Genomic DNA, 25084 nt, shown 5'->3' with positions numbered 1-25084 from the left:
GAGGCGAAGAAGGCGTCGTTACAGGAAGCCGAATAAAGAGCACTTGATGCATTCTTGAGGGGTTTTGCACCAGAAAGGTTTAGGAGGGTGCACGCTGGTGCACCTAAGGATCTCCATGCAGCGGAGTGGTTGGCAATGGAATTTGAAGGAACAGATGTTGCAACAGGGATGAACGATAGACGAAGTGTGTTTACGGCTAATGTAAAATGCTTTAATTGTGGGCGTATGGGGCATGTGCAGAGGCACTGCCGCCAGCTACGAAGGAACAGGTGTGGTATTAACCCTTAGCAGTATTACGGGAATAACAATAGGGGCGGACGAAGGGGAACTTCAGAACGGCACAAAATGTGTTCTCAGTAAAAACGAATGCAGGAAATACAAATGCAGAGGGGGAATATGATCCAGTGGAAGAACATACAGGTTTCTATTGAACACAGGGGCGCATGTCAGTGGCCTCGAGAGATTTATTACTTAGGATGCAATAGGACCCACGACGTTATAGTTTCCATGTGGTTGGGGATAACTATGTATGACCACAAAGGTTGGTAATAGTGAATTTTCAGTTGGAGGCAACCAAGTTTAGCCAGTTTGTAGTACTGATGTCTCATATAAGTGAGGCCTACAACGTGATCCTGAGGTTAGACTTTCTGCATCAGCATCGTGCCATCATAGTAGCCAATCCAGTTAATCCGTGAGCAACGACATTAAGGCTTAATTCGCGAGACAGTGCATCGATTGGCACTGGGAAGTCGTTGTGGGTAAGGCTGACATAGTATAGTGGGACTTGTTACATGCAGAATCTCATTTAGTGGGACAAAGTGTTATTTAGTGAGACAAAGTGTTGCATGTGTACAGGAAAAGGACGGAGGCAAGGAAGTACCCGTCAGTGTGAATAGTGGCACTGAAGAGGTTAAGTTGCTCAGGTGAGCATTAGTGACTATGTTAGAGATCCCAGAAGAGGCATATTGCAACACAGAAGGTATGAGGTATGAACAGGCACAGTACGCTGCTAAGACTGCATTGTGTGAGAAAGTCTTCATTACTGTGGAGACACTGTCAGTATAGAAGAACGCTGTTTGGTTTGATGAATGCACCAGAGTTTGTTAGACGGAGTGTTGAAGGGATTAAATCCTTGTCAAAGTCTAGTGTATTTGGACAACATAATTGTTTTATCGGGTGATATAGAACAGCATAAGCACTGAATGAGAGGAAAGTTCAAGAGATTACAAGCTGCACATTTAACACTGAGTACTAAGAAATGTCACTTTACATTTGAAGAAGTGAATTAGTTGGGACTTGTAATTAGTAATGATGGCGTGAGGACCAATCCGGAATTGATATACAGGCTTTTCGAGACTTTCCAACATCAGGGGCAATCAAAGAATTACAGCTTTTCCTGGGCCTTACAAATTGCTATGAGATATTTGTGAGAGGATTTTCAGATATAATGCGACCACTTATACAGTTGCTGAAATTGACTATCAAATTTGTGTGTTCTGAGAGGTGTCAGAAAGCATTTGACGAGATAAAAGAAGAGTTGATATGAGTCCACTGCTGGTGCTTCCAGATTTTCAGAAGGAACTTATACTATCATGTGATGCATCGAACCATGCTTGTGCTTGTGCTTCGAGCCAGGGGGTCGGTGGAAAAGGACATACTATTGCTTTTGCATCAAGACAACTAAATAGAGCTGAGAGAAGAAAGTCTAAAGCAATGACAGACCATGCTGCTTTGAAGTGGTTACAAGATTTGAAGGGCCCATCCAATAGAATGATGAGATAGGCATTAAAACTCAGTGAACTGAGTACAAAGTAATCAGATGCACAATCACGTTCTATTTGGTCACGGAGGGTGCAGAGCAATGAATCGAGGAGTGGCAGAGAAGTACTGATGGAAAGGAAGAAAAAGTGAGTCAGTCATTACGTCAGGAATTGTGTGCAGAGTGTGCAATGTACAGATCTGAGTCTAAACGAGTAATGTTGCAGCGATTGCCAGAAGCTACAGAGCCGTTTCGGATGATTTGGGTGGATGTGTTCATAGTGTCTAACCAAACTCCAGTGGGGAATCGTTGGTGCTGACCATAATACATCATTTCCCTCGTTATATTGAGATGGTGCTGATGCTGAACCAGCAGGCAGTCACAGATGTGCAAGCGGTGGTGGATAGATAAGTGTAAAGTTTGAAGTGCCAAAGGCAACAGTAACGGGCCAGAGTACAAGCTTCATGTCGGACCTGATGAAGAAGTTATGTCAGCTGTTGAGAGTGAAGAAATTAATAACCAGTCCACTTCTTCTTCAGGCAAACGGAAGGGCGGGTGTGTTCATTAAATGATCGTGAGGATGCTCGGTTATAATGTCAGCTTCTATCGTAATGGATGGGATACATACTAACCTTTTGTGGTGAAGTGTGTATAATACCAAAGTGCACACTAGCACCAGCACCATTCCATGTTGTGTATGATAAAAAGATGCCAGAGCCATTCGGTATGATTAAGCAGAGAGAGAGAGCAGTAATGGGGACTCACTCCAAGAGCTCATGAGAAGTATGAGAGAAGTTTGGAAGAGAGTCCAAAAAGTGAACACCAAGGCGCTGGAGGGGCAAGAGGACCCAGTGAAGTGCATGGGAACCTTACCTCAGTACAAGGTGGGCCAGTGGGTGATGTTCAGTCCAAAAACTTGAAGGGAAAGATCTTTGAGGTATAATACGAGGGCCCATGCCAACTTACTGATACCACGTCACCTGTGAATGTGAAGCTACAGTTACCAACAAGGTCAGTGATCACACGCAGGCTCTTATGACCATTCAAGCGTGCGCCAGAATTAATCCCAAGAGGAGTAACTGTAGAACAAGTGAGAGAAGAAGACGCAGAAGTGTGTTCAATAGAAATGTGCATTAAGAGCACGAAGGTAGTTGATGTGTTTTGTGATGTTTAATTTCTGTGTAGGTTGTTAAAGTAGTATTGCGTAGGATCATACGTATGTGTTAGGGTAAGGATTATCTTTAGTTATTGTGTGAGAGATGCTGACCGGAGACAGAAAACTTCTGGCGGGAGAAGAGATAGTAATGGTTCCTGTCCTTAGATTGACATTCAGCGAAGCTAAGGAAGGAAGGATGCCAGTCTTGGCGACGCAGTACCTCTTCGCCCGTGATGCGGTAAGGGCGCTGCGAGATCATCACCTGGAACAAGGAGTTTGGTTTTCCAGGCAGCAGGACGTGGTAATGTCTTCGCACAGTTTTATGTTAACTTTGGTATTTAATGTATGGGAACTACGAAACGAAATAATGGGATTTACAGAGGTATTCTCGGGTTTAAATCAGTTAGTAAGAAGATGTAGAGTATTTAGGGAGGTGTCAGAGGACCACAAGAAGTTACAGGTATTGTATGGGCGACTGAAGAAACAAATGTAAGGAGTAGTAGCGGTGTTGCCACGAGAATTCTGGAGGAGAAAGAGAGGATAGATAGATACTAGAGAAAGAATACTCAAGACAATATTTGTGACAGTGAGTGCTTAGGAAGTGAGGGAGCTAAATAGAACAGCGGAAGCCGCGAGACTTAACTTAAGGGAATAGAGCGGTTGTGGAGTGGCATTCCATACAGATTGCAAGTTTGGAGAGCGGTGTACTGAGCAACACAGGCATGACTTGACAGCTAACGAGGTAAGTAATCAATAAAGCCAGAGCATTAGCTAGCATTCTAAACCAGGATTTAGAGGCAATTCAAGCACCAACGGAAAGTGTTGGAAGCGAGAATAAGCCTAAAGCGATTTTTGCAGTCACAGATGGATAGTGTCTGGGACGAAAGAGTGGAGGTAACGAGCTTGCAGGAAGCCATTCACCAGGAACTGCATGGGCAATTGAGTCCTATTGTCACGCAAACAGTATCTGAAGCGACTGAGAAAGACGTGGAAAGGGTTACCATGGCAACTACAGGTAAACCTGCGCTTATATTATTATGGAGCAACTGTGAAGGTGAGAATGGATAATGAACGGTTGTGCGTGTCCGTGAAAGTAACAGTGGCAGATAAACAAACCCTGTTCAGATGTTACCCAATACACACCTGTGTAATAAGGTTAGAAACAGTAGAAAAGTTTGTGCAGATAAATGAAAGTGGTATGTTACTAAGAACACAAGACGGGGATCGGAATGCTGTAATGACCGAAAAAGAACAACAGCAATGTCCAAGTAGGATCGTCACCTTCCGTCCTATTCGCGAGATCTGGGTCGGAGGAAATTGATACACCATGCAGTAGTTCAGGGGCAAGGCCGAAAGGAGATGATGGAACCAAAGTCATACTTTCAGCTCATGGGAGCGAGACACATGGAACCAAGAGGCAGTGAGTCGTTAGTTGACGGAACCACGGAACCACGTATGGTGTTACGGGGCCAACGTTTCATTTACCACCTACAATTATGGAAGTTACTCACTTGAACATAACACAAATGCAGCTGTATTGGCTGGACGACCCATGGAGATTGCTTCCTAAACGATTTATTACCCTCCTAAATGATACCTGGGAAGCAATTCTAATTTATTCTCTGAATGAGATGATAGCTGCTCAGGAGGGGCGGGATATGCATAGCAACTGACGCAGCACGTTGAACAGTATCAGGACGGTAGACGTGGGGTTTTGCAATTCATGCGCCATAATGACTCTCATTTTGTTTTGCATCGCTTTTATTTACTTGAAGTGGAGAGCTGATCAGCAACCCGATCCATGGGTAATCCAGATCCCAGTGGACCGGATCCTCCAAGAGTGAAACTGCCAATATTTTGTGAAACAGGCATTTTTTTTAGACCTAAGAAATATTAGAAGCATGGAGAAAGCCGTGTAATGAGCAAATATGTGCTGTGGGCACAGATACAGAGAGCAATGGACGTGCTGAAGTAGTTACAAGGAAGTTTCCGTAAATTTTAATGTAGGATCTACAAGAAATGTATAGTATTTAAGATTGACAGCCTAGTATAATCTTGGGAATGAGTCACTTGTTTCGTAATTCAATGGTAGAAGTAGTTCACGTTCGGCAACCGTTCCTGAAAAAGACGCAGAGGGCCCGGTCTTTCCGTGGAGGGGGACAGGGCACAATGTAGTGCCACTAACTAGGCATAGACGAAATTTGTAAGTAGCAGCCCCGGAGTGTTGCGTTAGCTACTGCTAGCTGGTAAGCACAATGTGGCGACATGTATCTTATAGCAACACGTACGCAAAAGGACTGAGAGCCGGGCTAACCGTGCTAATAGCTGGATAGGGCAGTATCGTGTCAACGCACCAGGGCTAGAACTGTGTTATGAGCTAGGTGACTGGGATAAGATAAGGCAACAAGTGCGCCCCCAGAGCAGTATAAATAACAGTCAATTTTGTGACGAGGCATTCGAAGGCCACGACGCCAGGGTTGCGCTAGACGACGAGACGACTGGGTGCCGTCATGGGTTCGAGACCAGAATGGAGAAGCAGCCTCTCGGGCTCACTCTGGGAGACGTGGTGCCACAGAGCAGCGGACCTGTTGACTACGCCAGCTGCTGCTAGACTCCTGCCAGGAGGAAGCACGGCGTGCCTCGTGCCCAACAGTCACACCTCGTCATCTTGGGAGACGTGAGCCACACCTGAGTCGTCTGGGTACGGGCGTCCAATATAAGAGGGTCGATAGAGTAAAAACAATGAGCACGCTGCTGACGCTCAGGTCTGACGTAAGCTTGCTGGGTGCCGATGCAAGTACGGTCCAGTTGAGTCGGAGGCCAGGCCCGCACTGACCGTCGCCGTCTGCTGTGTCATTGTGGGGCATGTCCGCCTCTCATTGACGATGGAGAAATGTATTGTCTGTCACTGTGATCTCCGGCCCAGAGCGCAGCCCCCAACCTCGACCAGCCAGGCCCCAACACCCTACAGCCTTCCTCTTTATCCCCTCCTCGCCCTCTGTCAGTCGCCGGCCGAGGTGGTCTCGCGGTTCTAGGCGCTCAGTCCGGAACCGCGAGACTGCTACGGTCGCAGGTTCGAATCCTGCCTCGGGCATGGATGTGTGTGATGTTCTTAGGTTAGTTAGGTTTAAGTAGTTCTTAGTTCTAGGGGACTGATGACCACAGATGTTAAGTCCCATAGTGCTCAGAGCCATTTTTGAACCTCTGTCAGTCTCCTTCCCCACCCCTCAGCCCATCCCCACCTGCTATCCTCTGTCCATCTGCTCTTCACTCCCTCTCTCCCGCCTCCTCCTCCTCTTCCTCGCCGGCCGGTGTGGCCGAGCGGTTCTAGGCGCTTCAGTCTGGAACCGCGCGACCGCTACGGTCGCAGGTTCGAATCCTGCCTCGGGCATGGATGTGTGTGATGTCCTTAGGTTAGTTAGGTTTAATTAGTTCTAAGTTCTAGGGGATGATGACCACAGATGTTAAGTCCCATAGTGCTCAGAGCCATTTGAACCATTTTGAATCCTCTTCCTCCTCCTCCTCCGCCTCTGCCTCCTCCTCCGCCTCTGCCTCCTCCTCTCTGTCCATCCCTCTCTTTCTGACCATCTCCCCATCCCCTTTCTCCCTGTCCAGCTCCTCCTCTACATCCACATCCATACCCATACTGCGCATGCCACCTGACAATGTGTGGCGGAGGGTACCTTGAGTACCTCCATCGCTTCTCCCTTCTATTTCAGTCTCGTACTGTTCGTGGAAAGAAAGATTGTCAGTATGCCTCTGTGTGGGCACTAATCTCCCTGATTTTATCCTCATGGTGTCCCCGCGAGATATACGTAGGAGGGAGCAATTTGCTTGACTTCTCGGTGAAGGTATGTTCTCGAAACTTCAACAAAAGCCCGTACCGAGCTACTGAGCGTCCCTCCTGCAGAGTCTCTCACTGGAGTTTATCAATCATCTCCGTAACGCTTTCGCGATTACTAAATGACCCTGTAACGAAGCGCGCTGCTCTCCGTTGGATCTTCTCTATCTCTTCTATCAACCCTGTCTGGTACGGATCCCATATCGGTGAGCAGTGTTCAAGCAGTGGGCAAACAAGCGTACTGTAACCTACTTCCTTTGTTTTGGGACTGCATTTCCTTAGGATTCTTCCAATGAATCTCAGTCTGGCATCTGCTTTACCGACGATTAATTTTATATGGTCATTCCATTTTAAATCACTCCTAATGCCTACTCCCAGATAATTTGTGGAATTAACTGTTTCCAGTTGCTGACCTGCTATATTGTAGCTAAATGATAAGGGATCTATCTTTCTATGTATTCGCAGCACATTATACTTGTCTACATTGAGATTCAGTTGCCATTCCCTGCATCATGCGTCAATTCGTTGCAGATCCTCCTCCATTTCAGTACAATTTTCCATTGTTACAACCTCTCGATATGCTACAGCATCATCCGCAAAAAGCCTCAGTGAACTTCCGATGTTATCCACAAGGTCATTTGTATATATTGTGAATAGCAACGGTCCTACGACACTCCCCTGCGGCACACCTTAAATCACTCGGAAGACTTCTCTCCATTACCGAGCGAGGTGGCGCAGTGGTTAGCACACTGGACTCGCATTCGGGAGGACGACGGTTCAATGCCGCGTCTAGCCATTCTGATTTAGGTTTTCCTTGATTTCCCTAAATCGCTCCAGGCAAATGCCGGGATGGTTGCTTTGAAACGGCACATCCGACTTCCTTCCCCGTCCTTTCCTAACCCAATGAGACCGATGACCTCGCTGTTTGGTCTCTTCCCCCACAACAACTTCTCTCCATTGAGAATGACATGCTGCGTTCTGTTATCAAACCCTCCTCGCTTCTGTGTCTCATCTGTTGATATCCTCCTTCCCTCTTTCATTGCCTATCATCTGTAAGTGACACAATCCCCTAAACTACGAGCTGTACAGATTTAAAATTTTGGAGCTGTATTCAGTATTATATGTGGATACTATCTGCAAAATGTGTTGCTAATAGAGTTTCTAGTAAAGAAGAAGTAAATTAAAACGTCATGCCTGATGCCGCAGTTTGTGTGTGTGTGTGTGTGTGTGTGTGTGTGTGAGAGAGAGAGAGAGAGAGAGAGAGAGAGAGAGAGAGAGGGTGGGTAGGTGAGTTGGGGATGGGGTCGTTGTTAGCGAGTAAAAGTTTTGAAAGGGTTTGAAATTATGTGTTAACTTCGTTGCAAGGCACTAAATGCTCTCATTATCAACTAATGGATAAATACAGTCGGGGTATTTGTGCTCAATTAGTTACACTTTTGTTTCGCGCCACCCCACCCCGTAACCCCCACGGCCTGCTTTACAGATAGTAAGTGGTATGTTTACCAAGGTGGGTTGAATCTCATCCATACATACACACACCTACATACCTTTTTTTGTAATATGTAGGGAATTACTTGCTGCATTTCATGGTGAACAAATATTTACACTTAGTAACAACATCGTATCAAGCGTACTACGTCAGAAGGTAACAGATCTATAAATCCTCTAGTTTCCGCTTCGCTCATATCTCTTATAAACTATCTGAACATCTAGCGAATAGCCCAATCAGACGTTTTTTTTTTCGTAACAAAATTGTGGAAATTGTTTTCTCATAGGTTCTACAATTATTTTGGGGTGCTTATTCCGAATTCCATGTTTTCTGCCTTCTAGGAAGTCGGCTTCACAACGAAAAATGTAGAAAAAATCTCAAATTTTCAGTTTTACCTCAAATTTTCGCACTTTTTTCAGTTCTTTGCTTATATCTCAGAACACTATGCGTTTTTCGAAGATGGCCATTCTATACAAAAGTAAAGTAGACAAAATTTCCTACAAAATGCGCTATTCAGGTTTGATTTTCTGACGAGCCTTAGCGGAGCGCGCAGAAAAGCAGCCATTTTTGGCCCTTCTGCGAAAACGTCAAAAACGCCCACTCCCACACCCTGCATCTCGAGAAATATACATGATGTCAACGATAACCTTTACAACACCTGCAAGGACATTAAATTTCCTACAAGAGACATCTATAACATCTGATTTTCTCAAACGAGTGGAGGGAGCAAAGCGGAAATTACGAAAAATGCCTTCTGCGCCCTGCAGCCCAACGATTACTCCCACCTGCCTATCTCTCATCGGCGCTGTACTTTCAGTGAATTGCGCTTGAAAGAGGTTGTTTTGAATGAACTAAGGGGAAAACATTTTTTATGAAAATAATAAGAAATTATATTTACAACTTATTACGTTTATAACAATAAACAGAAAGACGAATATGAAAACTGTACGCAATGATGCCTATGTGTTAAGAAATGAGTGAATGTCGAACCCAGGATTGGGTTGTCACTTCGAAACTATTCTCTATCTGTAAAAGAAAGAAGGCATTTAGCGACAGAATATGAATACAAAAGAAAGATACATGAACTATCGATGAATGAAGAACCATCTGTACTGATGTCATGAGGGGAATTTTTTCACTACTCTCCGTTTGGTTGTTGGTGGCCCAGCAATGTTTCTCGCGCACTAGAAGGTCCAGCTGATGGTTCTTGGACAATGGAAGGTCCAGGCCAAGCGCCAGGAGCTGTGAAAGATCCCGGCTCAGTGGGTTGTTGCTATTCTTCAACTGAAAAATTATTGTAATTGAATGATTAATGTTACTATAGAGAAAAACTGATTAGTGAAGATGCACAACGTTTCATATTACAAGAATTAATATTATCTGCACCCAACTGCTTCAGATATTGGTACAGCAAAGGACTCGTCCAGGTCGTCTTTTATGTCAAAATTGTCGTCGATGTTGGAATACGAATATTCATCACAGTGGCACAGCTTCGAGCAGTACACTCCTGCTCGCCTATACCCACACGGATCTACGCAGTCTGAGCTGCATTTTCTATATATGGTACTGGCCATTAAAATTGCTGCACCACGAAGATGACGTGCTACAGACGCGAAATTTAACCGACAGAAAGAAGATGTTTTGATATGCAAATGATTAGCTTTTCTGAGCATTCCCACTAGGTTGCCACCGGTGGCGACAACTACAACGTGCTGACATGAGGAAAGTTTCCAGCCGATTTCTCATATACAAACAGCAGTTGAACTGCGTTGCCTGGTGAAACGTTGTTGTGATGGCTCGTGTGAGGAGGAGAAATGAGTACCATCACGTTTCCGACTTTGATAAACGTCGGATTGTAGCATATCGAGATTGCGGTTTATCGTATCGCGACATTGCTGCTCGCGTTGGTCGAGATCCAATGACTGTCAGCAGAATATGGAATCGGTGGGTTCAGGAGGGTAATACGGAACGCCGTGCTGGATCCCAACGGCCTCGTATCACTAGCAGTCGAGATGACAGGCATCTTATCCGCATGGCTGTAAAGGATCGTGCAGCCACGTCTCGATTCCTGAGTCAACAGATGGGGACGTTTGCAAGACAACAATCATCTGCACGAACAGTTCGACGACGTCTGCAGCAGCATGGACTATCAGCTCGGAGGCCATGGCTGCGGTTACCCTTGACGCTGCATCACAGACAGGAGCGCCTGTGATGGTATACTCAACGACGAACCTGAGTGCACGAATGGCAAAACGTCATTTTTTCGGATGAATCCAGGTTCTGTTTACAGCATCATGATGGTCGCATCCGTGTTTGGCGACATCGCGGTGAACGCACATTGGAAGCGTGTATTCATCATTGCCATACTCGCGTATCACCCGGCGTGATGGTATGGGGTGCCATTGGTCACACGACTCTGTCACCTCTTGTTCACATTGATGGCACTTTGAACAGTGGACGTTACATTTCAGATGTGTTCCGACCCGTGGCTCTACCCATCATTCGATCCCTGCGAAACCCTACATTTCAGCAGGATAATGCACGACCGCATGTTGCAGGTCCTTTACGAGCGTTTCTGGATACAGAAAATGTTCGACAGCTGCCCTGGCCAGCACATTCTTCAGATCTCTCACCAATTCAAAACGTGTGGTCAATGGTGGCCGAGCAACTGGCTCGTCACAATACGTCAGTCACTACTCTTGATGAACTGTGGTATCGTGTTGAAGCTGCATGGGCAACTGTTCCTGTACACGCCATTCAAGCCCTGTTTGACTCAATGCCCAGGCTTATGAAGGCCGTTACAATGCCCAGGCTTATGAAGGCCGTTACTACGGCCAGAAGTGGTTGTTCTTGGTACTGATTTCTCAGGATCTATGCACCCAAATTGCGTGAAAATGTAATCGCATGTCAGTTCTAGTATAATATATTTGTCCAATGAATACTCGTTTATCATCTGCATTTCTTCTTCGTGTAGCAATTTTAATGGCCAGTAGTGTATAAGCTGAAGAAGCGTCTCGGGATCCGAGGGTTTCAACGCGGTAATGAAATCCATCTCTCCCTCTGCCAACTTCCACTGCACTGCCCTGGATCCAAGTATTATTAGAGTAAATTTGGCTGATGGGGGGGGGGGGGGGGGGGACTGTTTGTTGCTCAGATTCATTCGGTCGAGTCGGCATACCTTGCGACTCATACAGCCATTACGTATGAAGTAAGTACTTTCAAAATGTGATATTTCTGTTCGATGGGTCCTCTGACGGACAGAAGACTATTAAGTTCATGGAGTGCTTGACGAGGTCGACCAAAAAGCAGTCCATAGAGATACAGTTTAGCAGCACCCCATGACACCAACAGTTTCACAAGCAAATTTTCTACCTAATGTGAAAAACAGAGATACACTAACACCAGGCTGAAGACAAGATGCAGTGAAAGTGGAGTCGCATCAAAGCAGGCAGCTAATGGAGCAAACACACTGACAGTGCGGATGGCAAAACCCTGGCTCCAGCTCACAAGAGTGGGGGAAGATGTGACCTTCTAATCACAATGATGGGCTCCAAACTCTCCCCAACGTATGTTTGCTCAAACAGGTAGAGGTACAGGCCCTTGGCTCTTCTACGAACCGGGAACTGCAGCGCAGAGGATGCCCACCACATGCTCTCCTTTCGCAGAATGAGTGGTTGCGACTCCACGTCAGCGTTATTCAACAAAGGCAAGGTTAAATTTCTCCAAAATTCTGTATTTCGTATCATACATTTCTAAATTCACTGATCCTTCAGCCCAACTAAAGGCAATAACAGCTCCAATTGAGAACTTTCTGACTACCTTTTATCGTGCTAACCATCGAACCACACCATTCAACGAGCTGTGGTACATGCAATACGCGACATCCGCCTACAAGGCATCAGTAAACACGGCTCCCATACTCTCACTGAAGAGGCAGCTCAACCAGCCTCGTTCAGAGTTTTTGCATCAGCTGCATCAGTGTATCGCAAATTACTTGGGTCCACAATTGTGAGAATGAAAAGCGGCAAAAATTGATTGACTAACACAAGCACACTGGAACCCCCCGGCCCTCTCGGGACTTCTTCAGCTTATATCTACAAATGCTAGGCAGCTTGCAAAGGTCGGTGTAGGTCTAGACACAGAGGACTGTTCTGTGAGAAACTTTGCCAGCAGTGTGAAGGATTGCACTTCAATATCGACGACTGTTTTGGTACAGAAGACGAAGAGGACCTGGACGAAACCCTTGAAGTGTCACTGTCTGGAGCAGCTGAAGCGGCATAAGGTTTTAATTCATGTAATATTTTGCAGTATTATGCATCTTTACTAATCGTAACATTAACATTTCAGTTAGAGATTTATTTATTTTTTTCATTTGAAGAACAGTGACAACTCACTGTTCAGTCTGGACATTCCACAGCACCAGGAGCTTTGTCTGGACCTTCCGCTGCCCAAGACCCCTCACCTGGACGTTCTAGAGCCCAAGAAATATTGCCTAGGACACTAACAGCCGAACGGAGACGACCAAAAAACTGTGCACATGACATCGGTAAAGGTATTTCTTTATACATCAATAGTTCACTTATTTGCCTTTTCTATCCATTTTCTGTCTCTAAAACCCTTCTTTCTTTTGCAGATGGAGAACCTTCTCGAAGTGATGACCCAATCCTACGCCTGGCATTCACTCATTTCATTTATCATGTACATTGCTACATCGATTTCATATTAATCATCCCGTTCAGTGTCATGAACCTAATATGTTGTAAATATAACTTGTTAATGTTTCTATCAAAGATGCTTTCCCGTCAATTCATTCAAAACAGTCACTTTTAAGTATAATACGCCAGAAGTATAGCGCCGATAACAGGTAGGCAGGTGGAAGGTGTTGTTCGGCTGTAGAGCGCAGAAGACATTTTTCGTAGTTTCCGCTGTACTGCCTCCGACTGTTTGAGAAAAGTGAATGGTACAGATGTCTCTTGTAGGAAATTTAATCTACTTTCAAGTGGTGTAGGGGTTATCGTTGATAATAAGTATATTTTAGAGTTGTAGAGGGTGGTAGTGGACGTTTTCGACATTTTTGTAGAATATAAATGACTGCTTTTCAGCGGGCTCTAATGTCGTTATCGCTCTTTAAAAATGAAACCCGACTTGTGAATTTTGTAGTAAAGTTTTTCGAGATACAAGCGAAAAACTGACGAAATTTTGAAGTTTTTTGTGTTTTTCGTTGTGAAACCAGCCTCCTGGAAGGCATCACACATGAAATTCAGGATTCGGGACCCTAAAAAACACACAGAACCGATGAGAAAAAAACTTCCGCAATTTTGTTACGAAAACGGATGTTTTGAACACCAGTTGAGTGGACTACTAGTCTGACATCAACAGTTTCCTGAAGGAAGGTAACTGGTTCCTGTTACATGTCGGTTAGTTTATCTCCATCGAATTTCTTAGTTTTTCGTATAGAAGCTTTGTAGGCGAGGATCGCAAGTATTGTGAAACTGGTCAAAATACAAGGTGGTTCAAAGTGCACACTAATTTTTTCTAAAATGTTCATCACATTACGCAAAGACTAACACACTGATCGATCAATAGATTACATATATGTCCATAATCCTGCTCTTCTTTAAACAGCATGGGGATCTTCCGAACATTAGTATCGTTTTTTCGTCTGCTTTCTGGACAACTTTTTCGTACTGCCAGACCCTGCAGGGGTTCTTTTCTTCAACGACAAGAGATTATTTTATTCTTTGGCGAACGTTTTATTACATCGTTCCCGAACTGCTATCTTTAAGACGAATCAGTAACGCACCTTATCAATCATTGTACGAAATCCTTGCGTTCGTCAAGAGAGATAATATTGTGAGAGGGTGCATCTGATGCTTTGAAATATTTCTACTTAAGTTTTCCAGTTCTGAAGACATATTGAGTAAATGCCCAATATTTATCGATCTTCATTTCTGTTCGGCACTAATCTTGTTATCAAGGTTTTTTTGGCTAGCTAATGCAGCACTTGTTACTATGCGAAATCGTTTTCTTATCGTAGTATATAGCAGTCCGTGTCTCTAAAAGAAAGTACACAAAGCGTCGACATGGGTATAAACGTAGCTCATTATCAGTGTAACTTTTACACGTCCGTAAAATAGCAGTGTGACCCTTAAAAGTATACACGATTAAGGGAAATAATGAAACTGGTGCAGAAACAAACATAATAATGTTAAAAGCAAAGGTATTCTGGTGAGGAAAGTTCCGTGGGACGTGACGATTTCTTGTTAAATTTCTTTGTGATCTGAGCAATGCTTCGCAAGCTGATTTGATATTTCGCATGGCTTACGCGGCCTCAGTACGTCTTCTGTTGCGAGTCCTACGTAAGCAGGCGTCGTCAACGGAGACAGCTAACCAGAGAGGGCGCTGGCGCGGGTGCGCGGGCGGTGCAGTTCGCCCGGCCGCCGCGTAGCGGCGCCACCAGCGGCGAACTACATTCCTCCGGCGGCGGAGGCAGACGGTAGCGGGAAGGAAGGCTGGCTGGCATTCCTGCGCGCCTTGCTGCTCGCCCGCCGACAGTCGGCCGAGCGCAGTGCTACGGTGTGGTGTGGTGTGTATGTGTTCGGGAGCAGGGGCGGTGGGGGTTCGATTTTTTTTTTTTTTTAATTGCTTTTGTCGCGACTCTCGCCTCCGCTCCCGTAGCGGCTCCTATCCGTAACTTGGCTTTCGACGGGTAGCCGAAAATGGCTCAGAACATTAATCAGGACGTGGACCAACATAAAAGCAATTTGGTAGTGCGGATAGACCAAGACTCGGACTCTGACTTGCAAGCCCTTTTCGACAGCGTGCTCCGACCGGACAAGAAGCGACCGCTGCAGGTGCCGCTGCGTATGCGCAAGCTGCCAGATTCGTTTTTCACACCCCCTTCCACGGGCTCGAAGTCGCCCTCAGTGTCGTCCATCTCACACAGTCGCGACAATTCCGCGGACTCTGCATTCGGGACGGCGTCGGTGGCCGCCGGCCCCACGAGCGGCGGCAGCGGCGGAGGCAACGGCGCCTCGGGGGCGGCCGGAGGCCTGCAAGTGAACCACCCGCGTGCGCACAGCTCGCCCGCGTCGCTGCAGCAGACGTACGCCTCGGCCCAGCAACAGCAGCAGCAACAACAACACCAGCACCTGAAGCAGCGCAGCTACGACATGACGCCCGTGGACGAGTTGGGCCCGCTGCCGCCGGGCTGGGAGCAGGCGCGCACGCCCGAGGGCCAGGTCTACTACCTCAAGTAAGTGGCAGCAGCTGCCGTGCCACCTGCGCCCTTCACAGCCGTCCCCTCCTGCCGTGGTTCATCCACCTTGCGCGATGCGCACCGACAAGTGCCTCCCGGCCCTGGCGTGCTGATCCACAACAGTGTCGCTCTGACGTACACACTCGACGGAATACAATAAATTAATGCTTTTATTCAGTGGATTTCTCATTTTTTGTATGAGCTGGTTCTGGAATTTGGTGGCTATAAACACCGTGGCACGTCAACTCGCTTTATTATAATTGTTTATTTTGATGGTCTCATTCACTATTTTGACATCGGACAACAATTCTAAAGTTAATCGTGTAATTTTCCGTTCTCAGCAATTAGCGTTTGGAGTCGATGTGGTCATTTATAAGACACTACGCCAAAGAAATTCAGTGCAACCTTTGTATTATAAAACGTGCGTATTTTTCGGTATATAACTCTTAAAACGTGTCAGAAAGTATCTAGTATGTCTCGTAACACAAATTAACTTACTAATAGTAGAAAGAGAAGGAACTGTCACACTAGGCAACTAGATTCTGCTATGAATTACATAATGTACTGGCCTGACATTGGCTGCAACAAAGGATTTATGTCAAATGAGCATCACTTGCACAACACCCCGTCCTCACCACCCCCATCCGAATAATACTCTGCCGCACCTCATCCGATCATGGCTGCAGCCGAGTCGTCATGCAATGTAAATTCTCTTTTCTTATCTGTCCGCGGTTTTTTCACTTTTTTTGTAGTAGTAAGTTTTCGTGGTATATTTTGCTTTGTTTCTTACTCAAGTTCAATACAGGTAAACGAAACTATCGGTTAGTTTCATTCATGTGTAAAGACTTCGATGTGTGACAGTGTCAGTCTGCTTTTCCTTTTCACTCTATTCTTGACTGGTTCTGGCAACTCATCTAGGCGCAATTTTATTTACCGCACTAAAATTCATGATATGAGCTTCCAGTGCCCTTCACATTCTCATGTTGTGTTACATGTCGACTTGCCTCTATTTCTGTAGTTTAGCTCGTGCGATAAGATGACCGGCATTACTGCTTCCTCGGAGCTGATTATGAAGTGTTTATGACAGTCATAGAGATGGATTTCCTTTTAATGTAATAGTCTCTGAGCACGCGATGTAGAGCGCGTTTTTGTCACATTATGAAACACTTTGGTTTATTAGTTAATCGTCTGTCATGACACTCGACTGAAGCCTTACCTACAGGGTTTTAATGCATTTCAGTTTCCATTGCGTAGGACGTTAGATTTCTCTTTAACTATCTTGACTAAAATTCCTTTTAGTTCTCCTAAAACACAACTCGCTGCAAGTTTGGCGTTGTCTTTCGGAGGACCGGATATAATTCCTTGAATTCCAGATCCAGCTACTTACTATGATGATAAAGGTAACCTTAGGGCTGAGGACAGCTTGCCCGAGTGTGACATTTATTGACTAACACACAAAATTAAAAGAACAAAGTTAGTAATTTTGTTTCTGTAATCCAACAGTGGAGTACGAACAAAAGATTCTTCTGCTGGTTGTGGAGTCACATTTCACTTTTCAGATTTAAGAAAAAGCTTTCTAGTTTTCTGTTAGATGTGGGCAGGCCTCTCTGCTGGTATTCTCAGATGGCACTGCCCTCGTGCTCAAGGCCACGTGGTGGCAGATGCTGGTCCAAAGTTTGCTCACCATTATTTCCACAGTTCAACCAACAAATGTATAAATCTCTTTGTATGAGGAGAAACCACAGCTGTGACGATATATTTCAGTTGTAAACGGCACCGGGTGCGTCAGAATGACTTGTTAATCACGACTAGTATCATGACAGGTAACAAACTGTTGACCTAAAGAACAAACACCAATTATAATTAGAACTATCGTAAAACCGAACTGATAAAACTGTGACTCACATGTGACATACACGGACCTTTCAATACATGTTGTATACACTGCGCATTTTCTTATCTCTCTTGGCAGTATTTCGCCGCTTGATTCTGTATGAATCTCAGTTTCGTCCTTCGCAAATTCCGTCATTACTGGAGTAAATTTGTTCATTACTTTTGTCATATGGTCTGCTTATTTGTTGCTTCTACAGTCTCTATATTGCCAGGTTAATAAAACGTGCACGTCTCTGACCGAGAGTTATCCGCCTGCTCAGTGCTAGTCAGTTTTTTATGTAATAGATCCAACATATTATAAACTTTTCATTTAATATAATTTTAAAAAAATATTCATACCAGATTCTGAACATTTTCGTCACACTTAAACTTTCAGCCTTCTTCCTTAGCTAAAAACTAATGTTATAAGAAAATGGAAGAAAGCTAATTCTTCTTGCATTAGTCTGCATTTTCTTTCAACCTCAGTGCTGAAGATTGTGAACTACGTAGGATATGAAACAGAAAATGCTATACTACTTATCACACTTTTACACTGGTTTGACGTTACTCTCGCTATTCTTATTCACTGCTCCTCGTAACGTTCTAGTCTTGCTCGCTTCTCCATAAGCTTAATATAATTACTAGCCCAATAATTTTCCAATCTATTCCTGAAATGCAATATCACAGTGAATCGTTAACCCTAGCACTATTAACGTACTATATCTTGCTCATCCATTCTTGTTTGGTATATCATTTTTTCTGAACCATCTGCAGTTTCCTCTGTTCAGTGACGTCTTTTTCTCTGTCTGCCGGCGATATCGCTCAGTATTCCAAGCAACCTCTTCTCCCTCTGCCAATCTGACCTTCGACTAACTTTGTTATTATTACATATGTTTATTTACTATCGTAATTTCACCTATTTATCTAGTAATATTTCACTACAAAGTGTGTCAAGACTATTCATTCTCTTAAGTTTCATCATTTACATAAGAATATGTCGACACTGCTATGCGTGTACCTTGTGTGAAATTTGACAACTTTAGCTTCGTAATGCATAGGACATGAAATGTGTAAACACGTCCTCGTAAGAGGAGTGAATATGCATTGAGGCTGTTCAGTAGTGGTTATTACTTGAGAATTGCACAATAGCCAAAATCGGGACCGTAATTATTCAGTCAAGGAGAGAGAGAGAGAGAGAGAGAGAGGGGGGGGGGGGGGGGGGGAGAGATATGCTGTCGTTTCTGAAACACTGCTGAATGATGGGTGAAAGTAAAAAGAAAATAAAAACTTTGTTCTGTTGACATTGTAAGTCACATGTCTGCCTGTATTGGCATTTCAGTTACACGATTCTAAAGTCTCGTCTCTTGATGCCTACAAAACCAATCAATGTGGAGGACTTATACACTTGGTTTTTTCGACGAAAGGTGGGCACATTTCCTCTAGTACCCTGTTCTTAATTGGCCGTTTTCAATTAAATCTACCTCCACTGAGTTTTCTGGCGGTTACTCTACTTCACAATTTGTGTGAGTAAAACGTGAAACTGATTGTAGTAGGTAGTTCCCGCATGGATATGCTGCCGCTTACCACGATGCTGCTTCCCATGTTCACGGGACAACAGTTGTAGGCCGATCCTGCAAATGTACTTGAGTCTTTTGTGTGGGTAACAAGCGTATTCGTTACCCAACAAGATCGAGCCATCTGTTTGCTTGTCCTTTCCATTCATTTCTACCGCCGTCGCAATTTATAGTGGGAGTTATTTAAAGCGCAGCCTCCGTGTCAGTCGACGACGCACATCCGGGCAGCCTCTACACACACACACACACACACACACACACACACACACACACACACTGGAGAGCAGTAACACATTTGTTGACGGCAGAGTAAAAAGCGAGCGCACTTGCGGGCACGGCATATGCTCTTCCCGAGGGTGCTTTAAAAGGCAAGTGAGGGAAACTCTCAAGCAAGACCGCTATCACGTAAATAACAGGAATATGCAAGAAGGCGGTAAACAGGAGGCGTCGCAACACTGAAGCAGTGTTCGTTGAGCTGGGAAAAAACTTCGCCAGTGACAAACTACGTCTTGTGGTGCGTTGTAGTGTCCCGAAGTACGTAACAACAGTGATGGGTCAATTTTTGAATTACAGCCTTTTAAGAATTATACAGCGGGCAAATATTTTCTTGATGCAAGAAAAATGGGTGGCGTCTCATTCATACATGAAGTTATTTGACAGTTGAACACGAGGAAAAAAGTTTGGAACTCAGATAAAGCAATGTTTTTATCTTGAACTACCATTCACTTACTCAACAAAAAAGGTACTTCATTTCTCCTGACTCTTGGTAACAGAAAACAAAACTTTTTAGTTAAATATTTTAATTTAACGATGATAAAATTAACGCTAGCGTCCACAGAATGTGTGAGAACTACGTGGTGTACTAGACAGGTAAATTACTTAATGGAATGACTTATTGAATGCTTCAGATAAAAATTATTTAATGTACCATAGCAGTTCCTACGGTCCTATCTAAAATATAACGAAATACAAGTGAGGTATTACTTAGAATTTCTCCTTAAGCAGTTTAGAGTCATTCGTATTCCATCTCTGAGGCGATAATACCTACAGCATACTTTCTCTTGGTACAGTTACCGTTTTCTTCCCATTACGTATTCCACCAGCTTAAAATTTTCTGTTTGTAATTCTGTTATACCTCATGTTAGCTCAAAGTCACGTCACATCCATTGACAGTTTTTTTTAATACGATTAGGCTACTATAGTTCATGACCGATATTGGAAGGCCGGCGTGATAGCCGAGCGCGTTAACGCGCCGCTTCTGGGATGCGGGGAGGAGTGCGTGCCCCAAATTTAATCCGCCTCGCCGATTAACGACGAGGGCCGTGAGCTGGACAGCCCGGATATGGATTTTAGGAGGTACGCTACATCTAATAAGCTAAATACTGGCCTGGACTCCACGTTCCATACGCGATGCACTATGCAACTCTTTTTTTTTTTTTTTTGGCAGCTGGTAAAAAGGCAACGCATATACCACACAAGTTTCCACTGTCGTATTCTGGCGAAAACTCTTTCTAAATTCCTATTTTGATGTCGGCAAACGGAACGTAACCTTTTATTCTCTCTCATAAATCAATAAATACCGTTAAAATGAATTAGTCCCGTCTTTGAATCAAAGAAAAACATCTGATATAGCTAATTCTGCATTTAAATACTGTCACACCTGATGATGATGATGATGATGATGATGATGATGATGATGATGATGATCTGGTCACCACAAGACTGCTGGAAAAATTCACAAATAAGTGATACTGAATTATGCACTTTCAGTACTTTTTGTTTTACTAAAGAAAAGGAAAAGGCAAGCTTTTAAATAGCTGGAGGTAATATTACTAAGCATTATGAGATGGAATCAACATTTAAAATCAGTAGTTGGTAACACTAATGGCAGGGAGTCGTTTATCGGGATGAATCTGGAAAACTGCAATGCAGCTGTAAGGGTCGTGAGTAATCCTGGAGCACTGACAGCAAACAATGCACGAGTTCACAGTTGCGATGCTAGAGCAGTAACAAGGCAATACAGACCGTAAGGAAATGTAACGGAGATTACTAGGGGACTTAAATGCGGGTCCGTCGAAGAAAATAAGCGGGGTTCGCTTGAAAGCTTTTTTGGAATGTTGTAGAAAATCAGCTCTCGAGGAAGATCGTGCGATAATTCTGCTGTCTCCATCGTATATTTCGCGAAGAGAGAATGAAAATAAGAAAAATAAGATTAGAGAATATAGCGAGGGATATCGACAGCCATATTTCATTCGCTCGAAACGAGCGTGGTCAGTAATATCTGGTTGAAGAACCCTCCTCTATGCCGTGTACAGTGGCTGGCAGAGACTACTAGCTGTTGAGCCTCTTCCGAGGCCGGGGAAGGTGAAGGTAAACCATTCAAACAGAATCTTAGTAAAATAGTGACTTGCCACGCAGTTAGCTGGTCACTCCTTCATCGTTATTTCGTTTCCCATTACTCATATCGGACTCCGCTTTGGGCGGAAGTGATAAATTTCTGGAAGGAACAGCCGGTACTATGCGGAAAATTAGAATCACACTTTAACAAATGTTCATGGATGACGTTGCTGATGATATTTTTGCTGCAGTTGGAAGAGAGTACGAAACAGTAACTGGTAAAGAAATTTGTTTGCGTACTATGAAATATCGGTTGCTGACATTAATATAATTTCTGTCGAAGCGCGCTGCTTTTGTCGTATTCAGTCCTCATTGCTCGGCAGTATTCCACACATGTACAGCAACGTTAAGATAACAGCCTGACGATGAGAGTCTTCACCATCGAAACTCGTTCCTATACTTTGCTTCCAGTGTGTTTAAGGCTGCTAAACTGTGATAAGCGGCTATTCTAAAAGAAAGGAGAGAAAACTAGCGGAAAATCGCTTAAAAGTAGCTGACCATTGATAACAGTTTTAAGTGTCAAAGGAACTGAAATTTTGAAAATACTACATTTTACTACAAGTTGATAAAGGCAAGTTGTAGATCTTCGGCCGGCCGGTGTGGCCGTGCGGTTCTAGGCGCTTCAGTTTGGAACCGCGTGACCGCTACGGTCGCAGGTTCGAATCCTGCCTCGGGCATGGATGTTTGTGATGTCCTTAGGTTAGTTAGGTTTAAGTAGTTCTAAGCTCTAGGGGACTGATGACCACAGATGTTAAGTCCCATAGTGCTCAGAGCCATTTGAACCATTTGTAGATCTTCTCTGGAGTATTAAGCAGATTTACTGAGCGTTAGAATTATTAACAGGACGACAGCTCTTTTTACGTAGTTAATGTGACGGCGTCAAAACCTCCAGCTGCTCAATCTATCAGCAGGTAACAAAGGTGAAGACGTAAGATGAGGAAATACAAAATACAAATTGTTGGGAGTATCTGCGTCTATATAAGTGCTATGGTCTCTGGAGGACTGTGAGAACTCTTCCGGAGCGCCTTAGCTAGCGAACGAAATATGTAAAGTTAATTATCACAGAAATGCTTCATGTAATTAAATTTGAAATGGTTGTAATTTATTGAAATGTTCAATGAAGACACTCTTGAAAGCTACGGTTGGTAGCGTTAAGAAACAAGTGAATACCGTTCGGTTCTCATACAATGCCATAAGACTTCTGTTGGAACAGATACTGCCGTCAGCCATTGTCTCAAACGTCCTCTTAAGCAGTCCGTACACGTTCAAATAGTTTGGCTAACTTTGCTAGGTTTGTCAAATATTTGTCAAGCATAGAGCGCGTTGACATGTCTGAGAGAAATTTTGATTGGTGTTTGACAATAATTCTGATTAACTGTATGGAAACTGCGAGAAAAGATGAAAACAATGGCTCTGAGTACTATGGGACTTAACATCTATGGTCATCAGTCCCCTAGAACTTAGAACTACTTAAACCTAACTAACCTAAGGACACCACACAACACCCAGCCATCACGAGGCAGAGAAAATCCCTGACCCCGCCGGGAATCGAAACCGGGAACCCGGGCGTGGGTAGCGAGAACGCTACCGCACGACCACGAGATGCGGGCAAAAGATGAAAACAAAATAGCATTGTCACCTGCTGAAATGGCAGAGGCGGTGCTTCTTTCCCAGCCTTAAATTACGCAGGAAGAGGTTAAGGAGAAAATCAATATTCCACATACAACATACAAGTGGGAGTGCAATGAAATAAATAAATAATGTTACCATGTTGTAATATTTTAATGAGCTGTCATTAAAGAGGACTAAGTAGAAGTGAATAAATTTCGCTTAATAGTGTCTTCTTTTTCAATGTGAGAGCGAAGTAACTCAGTTATTAATAGCTTGATGGTCCACTCAGATAATTAATGTAATTAACAGATCTGGAGTGTAATATTCCCTTTAGTACTTTTTCTGTCCCAGTTTAAACCATTCCCTGGGCCAGACTATTGTTCTCTTTTTCTTCCTACACACAGTGCTAAGATCAATGCAGGTATCGCTTTGTGTTAATTTCCACTAATGTGAAAGTAGTTCATGACACGAACAGTGTCTGCCTCAAGAGTGAGATTAAACTGTCAACTTCGTTGGTACATCATGAAATTCTTCTAGATAAGCTTAAGAATTGTGGTATGAGTGGGACAGTGCACAAATGGTTTAACTCATACTTAACTGGAAGACTGCAGAAGGTTGAAGTTAACAGTAGAGATAGTCTGCAAAAACCAGCCGAGTCCTCTAACAGGGGAGGTATCAAGAATGGTGTTCCACAGGGTTCAGTCTTGGGTCCCTTAATGTTCTTAATATATATTAACTACTTGCCCCACAATATTCATGAAGATGCAAAGTTAGTTCTTTTTGCTGATAATAGAAGTATAATAGTCACCCCCCAAGAAGCAAGAATCAGGAGAGGAAATTGCAAATAATGTCTTTCAAAAAACTATTAAGTGGACTCTCACTAAATTTTGAGAAAACACAGTTTATGCAATTCTGTACAGTAAATGGCATAACACCATTGATAAATATAGACTATGAACGGAAGTTTGTTGCTATGGCAGAATACTCAAAATTTCTGGGTGTGTGAATCGATGAGAAGCTGAATTAGAGAAGACACATCGATGATCTGCTGAAACGGTTAGGTTCAGCCACTTATGCTATTATGGTTATTGCAAATTTTGGTGATAAACATATCAGTAAATTAGCCTACTGTGCCTATTTTCATTCACTGCTTTCATATGGCATATTTTGGGGAAATTCGTCACTAAGAGAGGAAGTATTCACTGCACAAAAAGCGTGTAGTTAGAATAATAGCTGGAGCCCACCCAAGATCACCTTGCAGACATTTATTTAAGGAACTCTGGATATTCACAAAACTTTCGCAATACATACAGTCACTTATGAAATTTTTCATTAATAACCCATCCCAGTTCAAAAATAACAGCGAAGTGCATAGCTACAACACTAGAAGAAAGGATGATGTTCACTGTTCTGGATTAAATCTCACTTTGGCACAGGAATGGGTGAATTATGCTGCCACAAAAATATTTGGTCATTTGCCAAATAGTATTAAAAGTCTGACAGATAGGCAACCAACATTTAAAAGCAAATTAAAATAATTTCTGAATGACATCTCCTTCTACTCAATAGATGGATTATTAGATATGAAGTAGTAACGGTAAAAAAATTAATTATTTTGTGTAAAGAAACCTTCTGTTAAAGTGACACGTTCTACATCATTACGAAATGTATTCATGATCTATGGAACAAGGATTAATGTATGTATATATTTATCGGCTTCTTTAACAAAGCCATGGCCGCGCGGAGTGGCTCCGCAGTTAGAGGCGTCATGTCATAGATTGCATGGCCCCTCCCGCCGGAGGTTCGAGTCCTCCCTCGGGTGTGTGTGTGTGTGTGTGTGTGTGTGTGTGTGTGTGTGTGTGTGTCGTCCTTAGTGTAAGTTAGTTTAAGTACTGTGTAAGTCTAGGGACCGATGACCTCAGCAGTTTGGTCCCTTAGGAATTAACACGCAACAAAGCCATGAACAGGGAAGAGCGAATTTGACAAGCATTTCTGTCTGAGGGCTGCTCTTGGGTGAATTATTCCTGCTTGATTCGTTCTTCTGTTCACATGTTTTACTAGTTATGGAAAATGTCACTGGTATTTCAATGTTTTATCAGAGAAATGCATGAAATGGCAAATCGAAGG

The 25084-nt window shown here is 43.7% G+C and overlaps 1 protein-coding gene across 3 annotated transcripts in view; it reads left to right on the top strand.

The window, feature by feature from the left end:
* The first annotated feature begins 14809 nt into the window (after positions 1-14809).
* Positions 14810-25084, top strand: part of LOC126190790 (transcriptional coactivator YAP1) — a 347592-nt gene continuing 337317 nt past the window's right edge. For 2 of the 3 annotated variants that reach the window (XM_049931358.1, XM_049931349.1), the window contains exon 1: positions 14812-15500. In XM_049931358.1, coding sequence (XP_049787315.1) covers positions 14965-15500 — 536 coding nt within the window. In that variant the 5' untranslated portion in view covers positions 14812-14964. Of the gene's footprint in view, positions 15501-25084 lie in introns of all 3 variants that reach the window. The other variant, XM_049931340.1, reaches the window with a different exon arrangement.

This window comes from Schistocerca cancellata, chromosome 1 (genome assembly GCF_023864275.1).
Source record: "Schistocerca cancellata isolate TAMUIC-IGC-003103 chromosome 1, iqSchCanc2.1, whole genome shotgun sequence".
In the NCBI taxonomy this organism is placed as follows: Eukaryota; Metazoa; Arthropoda; class Insecta; order Orthoptera; family Acrididae; genus Schistocerca; species Schistocerca cancellata.
This window is presented reverse-complemented; position numbering and strand designations above follow the sequence as displayed.